Raw genomic sequence first — 18,448 nt, 5'->3', positions numbered from 1 at the left:
TTGGCTTAACCAGCTGGTCCTTGATGGGAGGATGAAAAAAGGCCCAAAACCTTCGTAGATTTTTGCAACCTGTGGAGTCAGAAGGAGCTGAAGTGCTCCACTGCTGGCTTCACCAAAGTACTGAAGGCCAGTCCCGGCCCTGGTCTCACGCCCCCTCACCATTACCTTTTCCATCACCTCCCAACACGGCACCTACCCGAGGACCACTGCTGACGCTTGTCGCCCGTAACAGGCCCAACCCACTGCCATTGGGACCAGCGAGCTGCTTACGGATGTCCAGGTGGCGCCCGTTGGCTCACCCGTGAAATGCAGATGAGGCACGATGTCAAATGTGGCACAGGCCTCATGCTGGCACAGCACGTGAGTGCCTCTGACTTGCCACCCATTTCGGGGCACAGCTCCAATCCCCCAGACTTCGGTCACCAAACTGAGCGAAACCTCTTCGAAACATGTCAACAATGTGACCCAGCTTTCATCACGTTAACACTTGTATTTGAACATAGAGATGGAGATTTGGAAGATGCCTCACCATTTCACCCAGCAAGCCTGGATAACCCTGGGAAAGGGGAAAAAAAGAGAGACATTAACACAACCAAAGCACAGGTTACTGGCATGTTTCAATTGAGTGAGCGCGAAGTGTCCGAGCCGTGTATGCGAACTTGCACACCAGTTGTCAGTGTGATTTAAAGAATAATGTGCTCATCGAGTTGACAGATGTGTTAGGGAATGGACCATCCTCGATTTAGACACCCAAGGATACATTTTTACATTTGTCGCCTGGGCACCAATCTGGCAGAGAGAATCGCCCCCCATTGATGAAACCTGCCTGATTTTCACGCCATTCAAATCAACGAAAATCGGGCAAGTCTTCAACAAGCGGGCAATCCATTGCACCAGATAAACACCCAGATTACTACTATCCAAAACCTACAATACCTTAGTCTTCTTTGATGGTCAGGCTACTCTCAGGACCATCCACAGCTGTCCTGCCATTCTGGCACTGGGCATATTCCTACTCCAGGTCCGAGCTCAGTTACAGTGTTCTCGGGAAGCTCAGAGAGCTTAAAAGCTTAAGGGGAAGTTGGATAACCATATGAGGGAGAAAGGAAGAGAAGGATATGCCGATAGGGTGAGATGTAGTAGGATGAGATGAAGCTCGTTGGGCAGAATGGACTGTAATTCTATGTAAAGAGCTGCAGGGGGCAGTGTCATAGGAGTGCAGAATCTTCACATTGGCTTTCTGTCTAGCTCACTTGGTGCCTCTTTACTGTATTCAGGGAACTGAGCATTCTCCAGTACGCATCAAGGAGGACTGCTCCCATCTACACTGCCTAGCAATGTGCCTCAGCACCAGCGCCTCGGAGGAGCACTCACTACAGTACCTGTGTGAACTTTCTCTACCTCCCATACCAGCTCTCCCGTGGGCTCTCTGGGTAAGATCGCCAGTTTAGGGTGAAATTAGGGGAAGATTTTAATCACTGGGCTGAGACGGACTCATACTTACATATTCGACAGTGCAGTGGTTATGTTACTGATGAGAAATCCAGAGACCATGAGCTCAAATCCCACCATAGCAGTTTGATAATTGGAATTCAGTTTAAAAATAAAAATATTTTATTGTAAAAGATGGAAATAAAAAGCTGGTAACAGTGACCATGAAGCTGTCGGATTGTCGTAAAAACCCAACTAGTTTTCTAATGTCCATACCCGATCTGGCCTATATCCAGTCCCCTATCAATGTGGTTGACTCTTAACTGCTCTAGTTGTATCAAACTGGCTCACCACCAGCTACTCAGGGCAACTAAGGATGGGCAATAAATGCTGGTCTTGCCAGTGATGCCCATCCTGAGAATTAAAAAAAAATAAAGGACTTGAAATCATAGTGAGATATTAGCGAAACCCAGTATGTATGGAGCTCCTTTATGTGCTATTTAAAAACCTATTTAAAACAAAAACAGGCCAATACCTCCATGAAATTTCACACTACCATCACTAACATCTTTTCATGCGATTTCAACCTTAAAGTTAGTCATATTTAATCTATTTAATGTCAAATGCGCATGCCCCAATTGGTAACGCTACTTCTTATCCCCCTCCCTACCCCACACACAAGTCTAAAACTAGCCAGGAAGCAGGATAGGGCTGGGGCAGACGATGCCTTGAGTTTGGACGCATGTTTTTACAACTGAGAAAAATTCACCGACAGAAAAGCTTAATAACGAGTAACCCCAGAAGGGGAGGGATAAAAGTATTTGACTCTCCTCGGTCCTGCCTGGGTTTTTCAGGCTGGGATATGATTGCTGGAATTTTGGGACTCCCGCCAAGCCAGCAAAGGAGTCAGTGAGTAGATATGTCTCTTACCTTAAGACCAGGGAACCCAATGGGGCCTTCAATACCAGGATCACCCTACGCAAGAAGAAAAGGGAATTGTATTCACTAATGTCAAAATAAAGTTAAAGCTTTTGTTCTAAAAATAATCTCTCGATAAAATGACACTTACATGCCGCCCAATTGAGCCTGGTTCACCAGAGTCACCAGTTCTTCCCTTTTCTCCCTATAAAGACAGAGATTATATATTTTATTGTTTCATGTGTTTCTACTTTAGAAAGACAGACTTGCATTTACATGGCAACTTATAATGCTTCTTAGACATGCCCCAGCGTGCTTCACAGACAATGAATTACTTTGAGGACCAGTGATTGTTGTCAGATAGACAAAGAAGATGGCCATTTTACATTAGCAAAGTCCTGCAATCTTCAATGATTAATGATCAGTTAATTTACTGTTGGTTAAGGCATGAGTGTTGGCCAGGAGACTGGTAGAACTAGCCCCCCTTCTTTGAGGAGTGCCTTGAGCTCTTTTATGTCCACTCGAGAGGGCAGATGGGGCCTCGGTTTAACGTCTCACCCGAGGACTCAGTTTAACGTCTCACCCGAGGACTCCCTCAGCACTGCCCCTCCGACAGTAGAGCTCCCTCAGCACTGCCCCTCCGACAGTACAGAGCTCCCTCAGCACTGCCCCTCCGACAGTACAGAGCTCCCTCAGCACGGCCCCTCCGACAGCACAGAGCTCCCTCTGTACGGCCCCTCCGACAGCACAGCGCTCCTGCAGCACTGCCCCTCCGACAGCGCAGCGCTCCCTCAGCACTGCCCCTCCGACAGTGCAGCACTCCCTCAGCACTGCCCCTCCGACAGTGCAGCGTTCCTGCAGCACTGCCCCTCCGACAGTACAGAGCTCCTTCAGCACTGCCCCTCCGACAGTACAACGCTCCCTCAGCACTGCCCCTCCGACAGCGCAGCGCTCCTGCAGCACTGCCCCTCCGACAGTGCAGCGCTCCTGCAGCACTGCCCCTCCGACAGTGCAGCGCTCCTGCAGCATTGCCCCTCCGACAGTGCAGCGCTCCTGCAGCACTGCCCCTCCGACAGTGCAGCGCTTCCGCAGTATGGAAATGTTAGCTAAGAACATAGGCTCAATGAGTATTGGAATTGGACCTGAGCCCACAACTTTCCGATTTAGGAGGTGGAGTGTGCCATCTACTGGAACTAACCTGGCAACTACATAATTCAAAGCTTGCTTGTGACTAGGCTCTCACTAATCATGTGTTTCTCCTTCTGTTCTAAAGCACAGAATCTCACTGTCATGGTCCGGTACTACTCTCTGGGACCTTGTCCAAATGGCCATTTAATATGTGAGCTTAGAGAGAGAGGATCTGCAGGCTACTAATCCATAAGGGCATCACAGCTGAGCCCAACCATGTCCTCAACCAACAGTCAAGGCAAACTGTAGTGCCCTCTTGCTAGCCTGGCCGAGATCAGTTAACCCAGCACAGAGCGGAGTCCTTTCTGGCTCGTATGGATCAGCAGTACAGACTGGGGAAGACCCAGCACTGGGGGTGGGTGGGACCTAGCCCCAGGGAGCTAACTGATCCTTTCTAAAATGCATAACCAGTCAACTATCAGGAGTTCTATGTAGACTTCCCACCCAAAGTAACAATCTATTATTTCATTACCAGATGCTGGAGGGACTACAGGTCACTTCCAGCATTTGTAGTTTTTCCTTGACCTGCCTTGTCCCTGGGCAATCTTATCGACACCAGGCACAAGCAGGCAGAGGCAAGTGAGAGGGACACATGCTTCATCCCTCCCCCAGATTCATTGTCCCAGCTGACTACACTCCTGCAGGGTTCACTCAACAGGAACTGGGAGTCCATGGGCAGGAAGTGCATTCCCTGCAGTGCACCATGCCACCTCATGTCTTCTTCTGGAGCAGACAAAACTCTTCAAACCAAGACTGGGGGGGGGATCAGTCAAGACAGTTGGACAGATCTGCTCGAGAATGGCCTCACCTATCTCTACAGATATCACCAATGTTGAGGAGCAATCAACCCAGAATCAATCGAGTCCCACCCTTCCTTGATGACCAAGGGAATCAACCTACGAATGTCCGAAAAAAGCTCAAGTCTCTCAGTCTGGAGTCTAAGGTTCCTGTGTTGCTCTCGAATGAAGTGTTTGATTTTACTCACCTTCCGTCCTTTGAATCCCTTTAAACCAATGCCACCTGCATATTCCAGACATTTCATCTTATAGCACTGAAAGTCAAAGAATGCAATGGTTAATGAAGGAAATGTTTAATAGTCATTATTTAATAGTCATAGCTGGAAAGGAAAGCTCAGGTCAAAGGTTTTAGTCTAACATGCCTTTCTTTCAATATACACATTGACGATTACATTTCTGCTAAAACCCACTATAGGATCTCAGGTAGCAGCAACATTTAGATCCCCAGGCGCAAAGTTCAGGAAACAGAGGCGGGGCTCCACCACTTCTGTGTTGCCCGGGATTTCCATGGAGGGGTATGTGGTGAGAGCAGGGGGCAGGGGGTCGGGTTTAGGGGGCTGAGCTTGGCTAGCACCCTTCACAGGCCTGCTAATGGGACAAAGAGGCCTTCCTGCTCCCCCACCATATTCTCCATTTTGACACCTAGCTGGGGCTAAGGTTGCCAACCCTCCAGGATTGCTCTGGTGTCTCCAGCAATTGAAGATTAATCTCCTGGACACTGCTGCGAACAACTCATGAGGTAAATCATAGGGGCATTAAAGAAAATTGTGTTTTTTTTTGCCATTTTCATGAAAAACTTTTAGTTGCAAAAATATTGGAGATGGGGAAAAATGGTTGTTTGACTGAGAGTCAAGATTAATCCAATCGGTAATCCAATCGGGTAACAAAGAGTCTGGTCCCTTTCTAATTGATCGTGGGAAGGCAGTACGCCCAGAGGAAGGACCAATGGCAGGTGTGTGGGAGTGGGGTGGTTCACGGCAAGTGGTCGTGTGATGAAACCTTCAGGAATATGGCCAAGCAGAGATGACAAGCCGAAACTGGGCATCCAAAAAACATGGAAGTGCTGCCTGCATCCAAGGACCTGGACCTGGAGAGACTGAAGGGAGAAAGTTGTAACCTCCCCTTTCCCCAAGGATGTTGAAGTCTTACCAATCTCCTCCAGCTGTTGATCTCCATTGATCGTTAGAAGCTCCCAATTCCCCCCAGCCCGAACAAGCAATCCCGCACGCACGCACGTACACTCGCTCGCTCGCAAACACGTGCACGCAGGTAGGTTTATGCTGTGTGCCAATAACCACCGAGAGTTGCATTGAGACTTGGCGGGGAGGGGTGTTAATTTAACATGGGCCACCTGGCGGGAAATAGATGGGATTGGCTGCCCAATTTACTTACCACAATGGAAGGGCGGGGTTCAAAGCAGGCAGCCAATCTGATCCTGCCAGTCTCCTGCTGGTCGGGTTAGGTTAAAATGAACCCCCCCCTTCCACCCCACCTCGATTTCATGTCAAAGCCCGACAATAATGGAGGTGACCTACACTGGATTGGATCTTGGGGTCATGGTGACCCTACAACATCTACCCATCCGAGCCCCACACTAGTCTTTAAGAAAATGTATGCATTTTTTGGAATATCAATTTACAAAAACTCCCACTCTCTCAATGTAATATTTAAATCAAAACTCCCAAAGTAAAAAAAAAACAGCAAAACACCTCAAGATGGGCGAGTATTGTCTGATATCACGAGAAATAAAATTTAAAAACACCACCAAAATATACTGTCACTGCGATCGTATGATCCCGGCATACTAAAATTGACTAGGACCTTCTTGCTCACTCACTCTCACTCCGTTCTTTCTCCCTCTCCACATCACACTCTACCCACCGCTCCAGATCCCATCGACAGCACTCACCCATTCCATTCCTAAACTCACCCTGTTGCAGCAGGAAGCCATTCGGCCCACTGCTCCACATCACAGCAATCTACGCTAATCCCATTTCCCCTCTTTTTTCCCCCTTTTCTGTCCGTATTGATCCAATCTCCTTTGTGATTGACTTGAGTTCAACAGCCTCTTCTTTGTATGGGACCATTCATATGGCAAAACTACAATTGTCAGTAGCAGCTGTACTCGGAACTCTTAAAAGGTCCAACTTACCTTGCTCCGACAGTTGCGGAGAAGCATTTTCTTTGGGGGAAGGGGAAGGATCTTGTGAACTGTTATCAGATCCAATAGGTGGCAATGCAAACCAAGGAGGACGGTGACGGAATGGCTGGTACAGTGTGGCTTCCCGAACTCCCCAGTGGCCAATGAAAAAGTGGCCTGAAGAGGTGGACAACCTCCCTCCCAGGGCCTCTGCCCCGATGCCCGCAAGGTTTTGCGTGAAACCAGGAAGTGAGGTTGTCAAAACCAATCCCTTGTTTGTATCGTCAATGCAATTTTGTTGAAACAGAAAGGGAAAATCTTAGGTGGGGGGGAAACGAGAGGTGTATAACTGCTGGCCGAAATGTTACGACCCATTTTACATCCCTCCCCTCGCCGTGTCGAAGTTGGAAGTTCTACTCAATAAACTGTGAGATAATGTGGCTTTAAGAGCAACTTTTCTTATGGAGTGCACAAGAAATTACCAGTGTTTACAGATTTGTCAAAAGTATAGTTTAACTTGAGTAAAATAATGTTTGAGAAATATAGTCACACTCACCTCGTTGAAGGCCTCTGTTTGCTGCAAAACATAAATCAGATGAAAATCCAGTCAGAGGCGCTCACAGTAAAACAGTACCAGACACAACAATCAGATTTGAACACCGCAGCACTGAAGCAAGGGGTTAGCACAATCGTTACTATACATTGTAGTTCTGGAGCTGAGACCAAGTAAAGTCCCAGCACCTCTCCTCCCTCAACCCCAACAGAAAAGGTATGAGTGCTGCACATGATGCATCAAAACTTGAATACTTTTGCATCAATACTTTTAGAGCCTGCTGTTCCTATAGAAATAGGCTCTTTTCTGTGAGGGGAGTATTATTTGCTTTTAGTCCAAGCACTGATGAAGCTAGAAATGTAGGCCTAGATTTTTCTGATCAGCTTTAATACTGGCCAATCAGGGAAGGATTTAATCCAATGCCTTATTACTATTTGAGAGCCACATGGAGGCCTGTGCTCTGAATTAATGTTAAGCTGCACCTGGGAATGCAGCAGCACCACATTAAAAGGGGATTTGCTTCTCCCCTCTCTTTCACTGTCTTGTGATCTTGAGTTCACATTGGACTTTCTTGGACTAAAGTGTCGCTTTGAAATTGGTTAACAGCATACCTTTAAGCGAATGGACACTACTGTTGCAATCCTCACTGAACCCCAGTGTGGAAGGGTTGATGATTCTAAAGTTATGCCGAGTGCAGTCAGACAGACCACTCTTGTGCTGCGTAGTGTCAGATAGCCACATCACAAGAAAAAGGACGTGCAAAGGCTGGAGGGGCTGGATTGTTCTGTAGGCTCCAGGAATAGAAGATCAATCTCCAGGAGAAAAATCATGGGGGCATTAAAAACCAAATCATTTTCTTTCCGTGCTGTTGTTTATCAGTTATAAAAATGTGGGAATTGGGAAAGGAAAGGCTGCTTGGCTGACAGTTAAGAAGTGCCCATTCGGGTAACAATGATTCTGTTTGTTTTTCAATTGGCATGAGGAGGTGTGGTGGTGTGAGAATGGACATTTTTGGCAATCAATGGGGGCGGGGCAGTTGGAGGGAGGAGGTCATGTGATAATACCTCCAGGAATACATCCAACCAGAGTTGGCAACTAACTGTATTGGAGAGCATAGAATCAGGAGTGACTCCAAGTATAAGGGAGATAAAGGAAGGCAATTTCAAATGAAAAAAAGAGAAAGAAAGGAGAGAAAAAGAGGAGAGAAAGAAAGGAGTGAAAGAGAGAAAGAGAAAGTACATAGTTTCAAAGTCACCACATCAGGGGACCGAAATTCAGGGTCCACATAAGGCCTGTTACCGCCATTTTGCGGCGACCGTGCGGCGGAATCGAGTGGCCATCCCAACCCAAATTCAGGTCGGGAATTTCTTGGCCAGTCCCCACCTCCGCCCCGCTGCTGCCGACCGCTGCAAGTGTGTCATCAAAGCACGCACCGCCGCTATCCCGCACCTCCAGAACACTCTGACCCAAATTCACCTGGAAAAATCATTGCCCTGCTGCCCCCAACAGCTTTCTCTTTCAGTGCACCTTCTCCTGACTGTGCGCGGCCCAGGAAAGCGGCGACCCTTCAAGGGGAGGGCTGACTGCCGCGGCCGCCATGTTGTTTTTTTTTTGCTGGCCGATTTCCCAATATGCCGGCCAATTATTGCCCCCGGGTTCGGCCGGCCACCTAGAGGCAGTCTGGCATCCTCTCTTGGGTGCCAGGCCACTGGCCCGGCCGAAACCCTTCCTGGTGGCCCAGTGGGCCGAAGTTTAAAAATGCTGAACGCTCTCCCCTTTAAGTGAAGCAGAGAGCATGGTGATTCACACGCGTCATAGCATCATCTCCGCTCTGCCACGAAGTAACAGCAGCGGAGTCTTGGTCCCACCCCAACTTCCGCCCCTTACTAGGACTTACCGCCCAATTTCCGCCCCCATTATGACCGACCTCTGGTCCAAGGAGGAAAAACAGTTAAAGTGGAGATAATCGCTCCAAAGACCACCAGCGGAAGAAAAAGGTAAAAAAATCGTGGGTGCTGCATGCAGGCACGAACTGCTGCATTATCTGAGCAATTGTGAATGGAACTGAACACTGTGCAATCATCAACGAACGTACCCACCTCTGACCTGATGATGGAGGAAGGGTCATTGATGAAGCAGCTGAAAATGGTTGGTCATAGGATACAGTCCTGAGGACATCCGGTCCAGGGTGTCCTTGGAGATGGAGCATGCGGTGTCCACCGGTACGCTCGCGGCCTTCCGCGAGAGGTGGGCACCGGAGGGACTGGAGTGCATCATCACGCCCGGCAACCAAATTTTAATTTGATTTTACGTTTTAAAGTTTAATTTGTTTTCATTGCCGGTGCTTTTAGTGTCCCCCTCCCCTTTTATAGGGGGCACGGAAAAAATTTGATTTTAGCGCCCCAAAAAAAAAGAAAAAAAAAGAAGAAAAAAAAGGGGGCCTTGAAAATGTCTGCTGTGTCACCCAGGCGGGTGGCATGGTTTTAATGTTTATGTTTATTTTCAGGTAAACTCAAAAGAGTTACAGTCCTGAGGAACTCTTGCAGGGCTGAGATGAATGGCCTCCAACAACCACAGCCACCTTATATTAGCTATGACTCTAGTCAGTTGAGAGTTTTCCCCCAGGGATAAAAGACTTCAGTCACGTGGAGAAACTAGAGCAACTGGGATTGTTCTCCTGAGAGCAGTGAAGGTTAAGGGGAGATTTAATAGAGGTGTTCAAAATAATGAATAGTTTTGATAGTTCTGTTTCCAGTGGCAGAAAGATCGGTCACCAAAGACCATAAACTTAAGGTGATTGGCAAAAGAACCAGGCACAACATGAGAAACATTATTTTTTGCACCGAGTAGTTATTATCTGGAGTGCACTGCCTGAAAGGGTGGTGGAATCAGATTCAATAACATCTTTCAAAAGTGAATTGGATAAGTACTTGAAGGGGGAAAATTTGTATGACTATGGGAAAAAAAGCAGGGGAGTGGGACTAATTGGATAGCTCTTTTAAAGGACCGGCACAAGCACATTGGGTCGAATGGCCTCCTTCTGTGCTGTAACATTCTATGATTCTATGAGAGATATAAAAAGGCATGTGTTACATTGAACATGAGATATATAAAGGGGCGTGTGTTACATTGAATGTGAGGGATATGAAGGGGCGTGTTACATTGAATGTGAGGGATATGAAGGGGCGTGTTACATTGAATGTGAGGGATATGAAGGGGCGTGTGTTACATTGAACGTGAGAGATATGAAGGGGCGTGTGTTACATTGAACGTGAGAGATATGAAGGGGCGTGCGGTACATTGAATGTGAGGGATATGAAGAGACTTGACTTACATTGAATGTACTACCTTTTTAGTAACCCTTTCTTTAGTGCCTACATATTAGATCAGAAATCCAAATGCGTGAATGAGGATCACATGACACAATATTACTCCCTTACAGCACATTTTCTCCCATTGTCTCCTGAAGGTGGCAGACTATCACTAGGTTACAGTTCCACTCCCTAGCCCTGGAGTACTGAGGTATATTGCAGCACCACACCACCAGCCCGGGTGACCTCAGCTAACTCAGCACAGACTGCCAATCGAGCTTGGGACGGTCATGCCTCCATGCTTTAGTACTTCACCAGCCTTTACGCAGCGTCAACGAGTCCCAGGTCAGGTATAACATTGTTGCCAACCCTCCAGCATTGCCCTGGTGTCTCCAGGAATTAAAATGTAATCTCGAGCCAACCCGGGAAACAAATCACAAGGGCATTAAAAAAGTGTATTTTTGTCATTTGCTTTGAACACTTTTGTTCATTAATTATAAAAGTATTGGAGATTTCATTTGATCAGAGGGCAGGAGAAACTTCTTCATAGGGAGAGTTATGAGGATGTGGAATTCACTCCCAGAGTTTATGTTTGAGGCAGAAACGGTGTCAATATTCAAAGATTAGATTGGAAAGGTTGATGAACTGGCCGGGTAAACGTGATTAGAATTATTTGCTCCGTAAATAGTAAATACAGACAGACTGCTTGGGCAGAATGGCTTGTTTCCATATTTCAACTTCTATGTATTTGTATGTATTGGTTTTAAGGTCGCCGGGAGGGGGGGGGGGGGGGGGCGCGCGGGGAGAGGCAGAGCAAGATGTTGGTCCTAAACAGTGTTTTCAACATTTGAGTATTGACCCTTATGTTGGTCAAAGAGCCAGATTTTAAGGAGCTTCTGCCAATGGTGGTGCGATTAAAATCGAAGATGCGCATGAAGCGAGATTTGGAGAAGCGCAGAGTTCCTGGAAGGATGTAGGAAGTTACAGAAATAGGGAGGGGCGAGGCCACGGAGGAATTTGAAATCAAGGATGAGAATGTTAAAATCGTGGTGTTGCTCAACCAGGGGTCATTGTAGGTCAGCGAGCACAGGGGTGATGGGTGAACGGGACATGGTGCGAGTTAGGATACAGGCAGCAGCATTTTGGAGGGTGAAATATGGAAGTCTGACCAGGGTGCCTTGGAACAGTCAAGTTTAGAGGTAAAAATGCATGGCTGAGGGTCGCAGCAGTAGGTGAGCTGAGGGAGGGGTAAGGATAGGCGATGTTGCAGAAGTGGAAGTAGGCAGTCTTAGTGATGCACGGATATGTGGTTGGAAACTCATCTCAGGGTCAAATATGACACCAAGGTGACAAACAGTCTGGTTCAGCCCCAGACAGTACAGGGAAGAGAGTTTGTGGTGGAGACTGAAGTCAATTGGCTTCAGTCTTCCCTGTATTTAATTGGAGGACATTTCTGCTCATCCAGTACAGTATGTCGGACAAGCAGTGTGTCAATTTAGGGATAGTGGAGGTGAATTAGAGCTGGCTGTTGTCAGTGTACATGTGGAACCTGATGTGTTTTTTGATGTTGTCGCCGAGGGGCAGCACATAGATGAGAAATAGGAGGGGGCCAAGGATAGATCCTTGAGGGACTCCTGAGGCAACTGTGCGGGTTAGTTACTGTTATGGTCACAGTCAAAGAGGATGTCATTTGTGACATTGATGAGAGCCGTTTCAGTAGTGTGACGGGGTGAAAACCGAATTGGAGTTCCAGGAAAGATAGGCACGGATTTGGGAGACGATAGTGTGTTCAAGGACTTTGGAGAAGAAAGGGAAATTAGAGATGGGGCGGTATTTTGCAAGTACAGGGGGTGTCAAGGGTGTTTTTTTTTATATATAAATGAGGAGAGGGGTGATGACGGCAGATTTGAAGGAAGGGGAGACAGTACCTGAGGAAAGAGAACCATTGACCATAACAGCTAACATGGGAATCAGAAAAGGAAGTTGGGTGGTCAGCAGTTTAGTGGGAATAGGTTCAAGGGAGCAGGAAGTGGGTCTCCTGGACAAGATGAGCTCAGAGATGGCATGAGGGGAGATAGGAGAGAAAGTAGAGAAAGATGAGAGTTCAAGGCTAGGGCAGTGGAGATCCTTAGCGGAAGTTTGGACCGGTGGGCTAGAAGGAGGAAGGGATGTGGTCGAGGCAGCTGAATGTCACTAATACTGGGACCATCCAAAGAAATACATGAGCTTCTTGGACTTGTTGTTGGAGGTAAGGATGGAGGAGGCAGGGGAGAGGGGTTTAAGGAAAACATTTTGTAGTAGAGAAAAAAAGTTGGAGATTATCTTTGAATTTCAGGATGATCCTGGAATAGTAAGCAGTTTTAGTAGCTGATAGTGCTTTGTGTGGTTCAGCCAGATCTGGTGATGAATGGCTAAACCAATTGGCCTCAATCTCCGTTCAAGTCTGTGTCCCTTGGATGTAAAGGAACGAAGATCAGGGCCATACCGGGGGAACGATCAGGATGAGAGAGTAAAGGTTTTAATGAGGACTTGGGCATCAAAGTGGAGGTGAGGGTGTGGTTTCAGAAATGTTGTTGTCAATGGAGGGCCACAGGCTAGACAGTTGGGATTTTGAAAGTGCAGTTGTAAGTGAATTGGGAGAAAGGTTGTTCCAGAGACAGACACAAAGGAAGTAGGGTTGGGGAGGGGGGTGGGGGGGGGGGGGGGGGGGAAACAGGGGATGTAGGTGGAGAGCGATACAGAGAAGTGAGCAGCGATGGCCTTATTTCTGAATGGCACTATGGGAGTAGATGATAATCCTTGACCCTGTAGAGCTGTTAATCCTTAACTCTGTAGAACTGTCCATCCTTAAAATTGTAGAACTGTCAATTCTTAATGCTGAAGAGTTGTCAATCATTGACCCTGTAGGACTGTCAATCATTCACCCTGTAAAAATATTAATCTTTAACCCTTAATAGAATTTTCAATTGGTAATGCTGTAGAACTGTTAATCCATTAAGCTGTAGAACAGGCAATCTTTAACCCTGTAGAACTGACAATCTGTAACCCTATTGAACTGACAATCTTTAACTTTGTAGAAACGTCAATCCTTAACACTCGAGCATTCAATACTTAACCTCGTGGAGCTGTCCTTGCTTAACATTGTAGAACTGTAAATTCTTAATGCTGTAGAACTGTCACGCGTTGACCTGTAGAAGTGTCCATCCTTATCCTTCGACAACAGTCAATCCTTAATCTGGATAACTGTAATCTTTAATGGTATAGAACTCTCAATGTTTAGAACAGAACATAAGAAATAGGAGCAGTAGGCCATTTTGCCACTCGAAGCTGCTCCGCCATTCAATAAGATCATGGCTGATCTGATTTTGGCCTCGACTCCACTTTCCTGCCTGCTCCCCATAACCCTCGACTTTCCCATCATTCAAAAATCTGTTTATCTCCATCTTAAATATATTCGATAACCCAGCCTCCACAGCTCGGAGGTAGAGAATTCAACAGATTCACGACCCTCAGGGAAGAAATTCCTCCTCATCTCCGTTTTAAATGGGCAACCCCGTATTCTGAAACTATGTCCCCAGTTCTAGATCCCCCCACGAAGGGAAACATCCTCTCTGCATCTACCCTGTCAAGCCCCCTCAGAATCTTATGTGTTTCAATAAGATCACCTCTCATTCTTCTAAACTCCAATGAGTATAGGCCCAACCTGCTCAACCTTTCTTCATACAACAACCCCTTCATCTCAGGAATCAATCTAGTGAACCTTCTCTGAATGGTCTCCAATGCAAGTATATCCCTCCTTAAATAAGGAGACCAAAACTGTACACAGTACTCCAGGTGTGGTTTCACCAATGCCCTGTACAGTTGTAGCAGGACTTCCCTACTTTTATACTCCATCCCCCTTGCAATAAAGTCCAACATTCTATTTGCCTTCCTAATTACTTGCTGCACCTGCATACTAACTTTTGATGTTTCATGTACAAGGACCCCCAGATCCCTCTGTACCGCAGCATTTTGTAATCACCATTTAATAATAATTAGCTTTTTTATTTTTCTTACCAAAGTGGATAACCTCACATTTTCCCACATTATACTCCATCTGCCAAATTTTTACCCACTTAGCCTACCAATTTGCCAACCTTAAAATGACCCATTGATCCCGACTCTCTTTTCTGTTAGCCAAACCTCTATCCATTCTAATATATTACCACCAACCCAGTGAGCTCTTACCTTGTGCAGTAACCTTTTATGTGGCACCTTATCGAATGCCTTCTAGAATTCCAAATACACTACATCCACTGGTGGATAAAGGTTCCCCTTTATCCACCCTACTCATTACATTCTCAAAGAACTCTAGCAAATTTGTCAAACATGATTTCCCTTTCATAAAACCATGCTGACTCTGATTGACTGTATTATGATTTTCTAAATGTCCTGCCACTAATTCCTTAATAATGGTCTCCAGCATTTTCCCAATGACAGATGTTAAGCTAACTGGTCTATAGTTTCCTGCTTTCTGTCTCCCTCCTTTCTTAAATAGGGGCATTACATTTGCGGTTTTCCAGTTCACTGGGACCTCCCCAGAATCCAGGGAATTTTGGTAGATTACAACCAATGCATCCACTATCTCTGCAGCCACTTCTTTTCAACTAGTCCATCTTTAGTCCCATTAGTTTGCCTAGTACTTTTTGTCTAGTGATAGTGATTGTTTTAAGTTCCAGGCGGGCAGCACCAGAGCCATACTGTTGACTGTGAATCTGCATTCCCACTACGAGGAGAAAGCTGTGCTCACGTGGGCACAGAGCAAGATACCTCATCCGTCAAAAACACGGAGAGTCCGTGCTGGCAATTTTCGTTGCATGACGACAGTGGGCAAGATACTTTTCTGCAAATGTGGACCCAGAAAGTGTACTCTTTTTTGGTTCCATTTTGATAAAGGAAAGGAGTTGCATTTCTATCCCACCTTTCAGGACCTCAGGATGCCCAAAGCACTTTACAACCACTGAAGTACTTTTGAAGTGTAGTCACTGTTGTAAGGTTGGAAATGCAGCAGCTAATTTGTGCAGAGCACAAAGAGCAATGTGATAATGACCAGATGCTCTGTTTTAGTGATCTTGGTTGAGGGATAAATATTGACCAGGACACGGGGGTGAACTCCCCTGCTCTTCTTCTAATAGTGCCATGATATCTTTTATATCCATCTGAGAGAGCAGATGGGGCCTCAATTTAACCTCTCATCTGAAAGATGGCACCTCCGATAGTGCAGCGCGCCGAGTGTCAGACTAGATTTGTGTGCTTAAGTCTCTGGAGTTGGACTTGAACCTTCTTACTCAGGGATGAGAGCATGAGCAACTGATCCACAGCTGACACTCAATGTGGAGCACAGTGATGTGACTATCTCGCACAGCTTTGTCTAATGGGGCTGCACTTCCTGGGCACTTAAAGTGTGAACCACACAACGTTTGGAAAAAAAAGGCTTTTGAGAGTGAAGACCACCCTCAGTCTCAAAACTAATATTTATTGGCTGGGAACAAAGCTCTGCCCCATGTGCGGGAATGCAAAATCGCAGCACACAGTATAACTCTGGTGCTACCAGCTCTGTAGCTACCACTCTCAGACTAATTGAATAGTATACAACAAGAACTTGCATTTATATAACCCCTTTAACATAGCAAAACGTCCCAAAAATACTTGCAGCTTTAGACAGCATGATACCCATAACTTTGAATGTCTGTTGATCTCAGGTTGCTTGCTGCACTTTACCCATAATGTAAGAAACGTGTTGCTTTCAGTTTCTTGCACTAGACACATATCCCAAAGATGTCTGTTGATCTCAGGTTCCTGCACTCTACCGTAACGAAAGCTATCTGGTGATCTTGAGACCCAGCAGACATACGCACATCTGAGAACTAGACAGTTCATCACAGATAAAACCCACAGCGTAATATATGCCGAAACACAAATGATCCCAAGAATAGATGCTTTAAAATAAGGCACACTTACCATAACTTGAATGATTCGATCAATTGTCTTGGTCGGCACTATGTTATCGACAGCGGATGTTGCTGCGTAGTTGTTTCGGTAGAGCTCGTGCGGGAAGTTGGCAATGGTCTTGAGGCCCTGCTCGTATCGGAGGTCCTGCTCGTTCCTGAGGTCATCAGCAGACACGGCAAACACCCTAATGCCAGCATCCCTGGCCCTTTCAGCCATGAGCTGCATGCCACCACAAGGGCTCCCAGTCACGTGACCATCAGTGATGACGATGGCAAAATGGATGCGGGAATCCTGCCGAGCTTGCTGCTTTATATTGTCAGTCATATCTCTCAGGGCACAGTCCGTGAATGTGCCACGGCCTATGTAATCAACATTTCTCAGGGCAGAGAGGAAGTCATTTTTATCGGAGGTTATGCGGCTGAATTCGATTACCCGGTCGGAGAAGTGCAAGCCCCCGAACTCATAAATTATTTTCACCCGGTCCTTGAACGCTCCATTCACCACCTTGTCTACAAAGTCCTTGGTGAAGGTTTTGATGTTGGTGACCAGGTCACCATGGATACGGGTCTGCAGGGCAACGCTCTCAGATGTGTCGAGGACAAAGTATATGCTCACTGGACAGTTCTGCTTCCCTGAACACAACCAAAAACAAAATAAAAGTTAAGAAATGGTCTGAAGAAATATTTAAAAAAACAGTCCTCCCAAACCGCTTACAAGGGGTGTGTTGGCATTCACGCGATCTGCCCGCTGTAAGTGGTGTGAGTTAAAAATAATCGCCAACGCTACAATCCCTTGTGGACTCTATCGCTCGCTGAGTTGGGCATGGGATGTAGCTTCCACTCAGTTCCTGTTCCGACCTACTCAAGCACCAACACAAAATGTCAGTCTGCCAGCCAAGGGTGAACCACGGGAGAGACACGCGACAGCACCAACACTTCCTGGATGTAAAAACTGGGTACCGCATATGGGTAGATACTGTATGCGGGTTAAGGAGGTGAGAAAAACTGGCCGCCAACTCCCTCGCACAGGCAAATGCTTAGCGTCATTTGTCTAATATAAGTGGCTGCCAGTGATAAGCGTGGACGGCATAGGTAGTGGGGTTTGTAAACCCGTTGGTCACATTAACCGTGGCCAGAGGGTGGAGGTGGGATTCGCTAATCTACCCCACAGCTTTCCTCCAAGCTGCAGATGAGTCACCTTAAGTTAGGAGTGAGAGTACATGCAGAAGAAAAAAATAACACAGAAATGATCACAAACTCATTTAATACACAAGTATTTTACTTATTCATTCTTGAAATGTGGGCATCACTGGCAAGGCCAGCTTTTATTGTCCATCTCTAATTGCCCTTGAGAAGTGTCGGTGAGCTGCCTTCTTGTAACACTGCAGTCCGTGTGGTGAAGGTACTCCCATAGTGCTATTAGGGAGGGAGTTCCAGGATTTTAAACCAGCGACTATGAAGGAACGGTGATATATTTCCAAGTTAGGATGGCATGTAACTTCGAGCGGAACTTGCAGGTGATGGTGTTTTTTCCCCCTTTGAACACATTTGTTTATCAGTTAAAAAAAGGCTGTTTGATTGGGTGGGGTGGTTGGAGGTCATGTGATGAAGCCTCCAGGTATATACAACCAAACAACCTGAAAAAGAAAAGGCAGCAAATATTTATCACATGACTAACTACAGCCCAGCTCTGTCAACTGTTGGCTGCAGTTTCTAAAGTTAAAAGCACCTTGAGAGATGCCCTAGAGAAAGTGAGGATGGGCTTTGGATGTGAGGGTGTCCTACTTTGGTTGCATGAGATTGGACTGACAGGATTTCCCTTTTGTCTTTAAGACTACCAAGTGCTCCGCCTAGTGGTCTGGAGAAAACTAGAACAACCTATCCAATGAAGGTCAATAGTAGCTGGTGTGCCTGGGCTTTGTTGTTTTAAACCAAGGCCCTTTGGTTGGGAGTGCAGCACTCTGGTCACCATAACGACTAGTAACTACCCTTGGGTGAGCCAATCTGAAATGACTCCCTGGCCACTGAATGATTCAGAATTGGGCAGTTACATTCTATTTAAAGTGTCTTCCCACCCTCTTTCCACTTTTCTGAAGGCACTGGGTTGGATTTTCAACTTG

At 46.4% G+C, this 18,448-nt stretch overlaps 1 protein-coding gene across 2 annotated transcripts in view; it reads right to left on the bottom strand.

Annotated features, from left to right (window-relative positions):
- The window catches only part of col6a2 (collagen, type VI, alpha 2), a 108,364-nt gene that overhangs the window by 66,346 nt on the left and 23,570 nt on the right, over positions 1-18,448 (bottom strand). For both annotated transcript variants that reach the window (XM_070876209.1, XM_070876208.1), the window contains exons 3-8: positions 16,339-16,961; positions 7,031-7,051; positions 4,523-4,588; positions 2,501-2,554; positions 2,362-2,406; positions 530-556 (exon numbers count right to left, since the gene is read on the bottom strand). In XM_070876209.1, the coding sequence (XP_070732310.1) occupies positions 530-556; positions 2,362-2,406; positions 2,501-2,554; positions 4,523-4,588; positions 7,031-7,051; positions 16,339-16,961 (836 nt within the window). The remainder of the gene's footprint in view (positions 1-529; positions 557-2,361; positions 2,407-2,500; positions 2,555-4,522; positions 4,589-7,030; positions 7,052-16,338; positions 16,962-18,448) is intronic.

The sequence above is a fragment of the Pristiophorus japonicus genome, chromosome 3 (genome assembly GCF_044704955.1).
Source record: "Pristiophorus japonicus isolate sPriJap1 chromosome 3, sPriJap1.hap1, whole genome shotgun sequence".
Classification (NCBI taxonomy): Eukaryota; Metazoa; Chordata; class Chondrichthyes; family Pristiophoridae; genus Pristiophorus; species Pristiophorus japonicus.
This window is presented reverse-complemented; position numbering and strand designations above follow the sequence as displayed.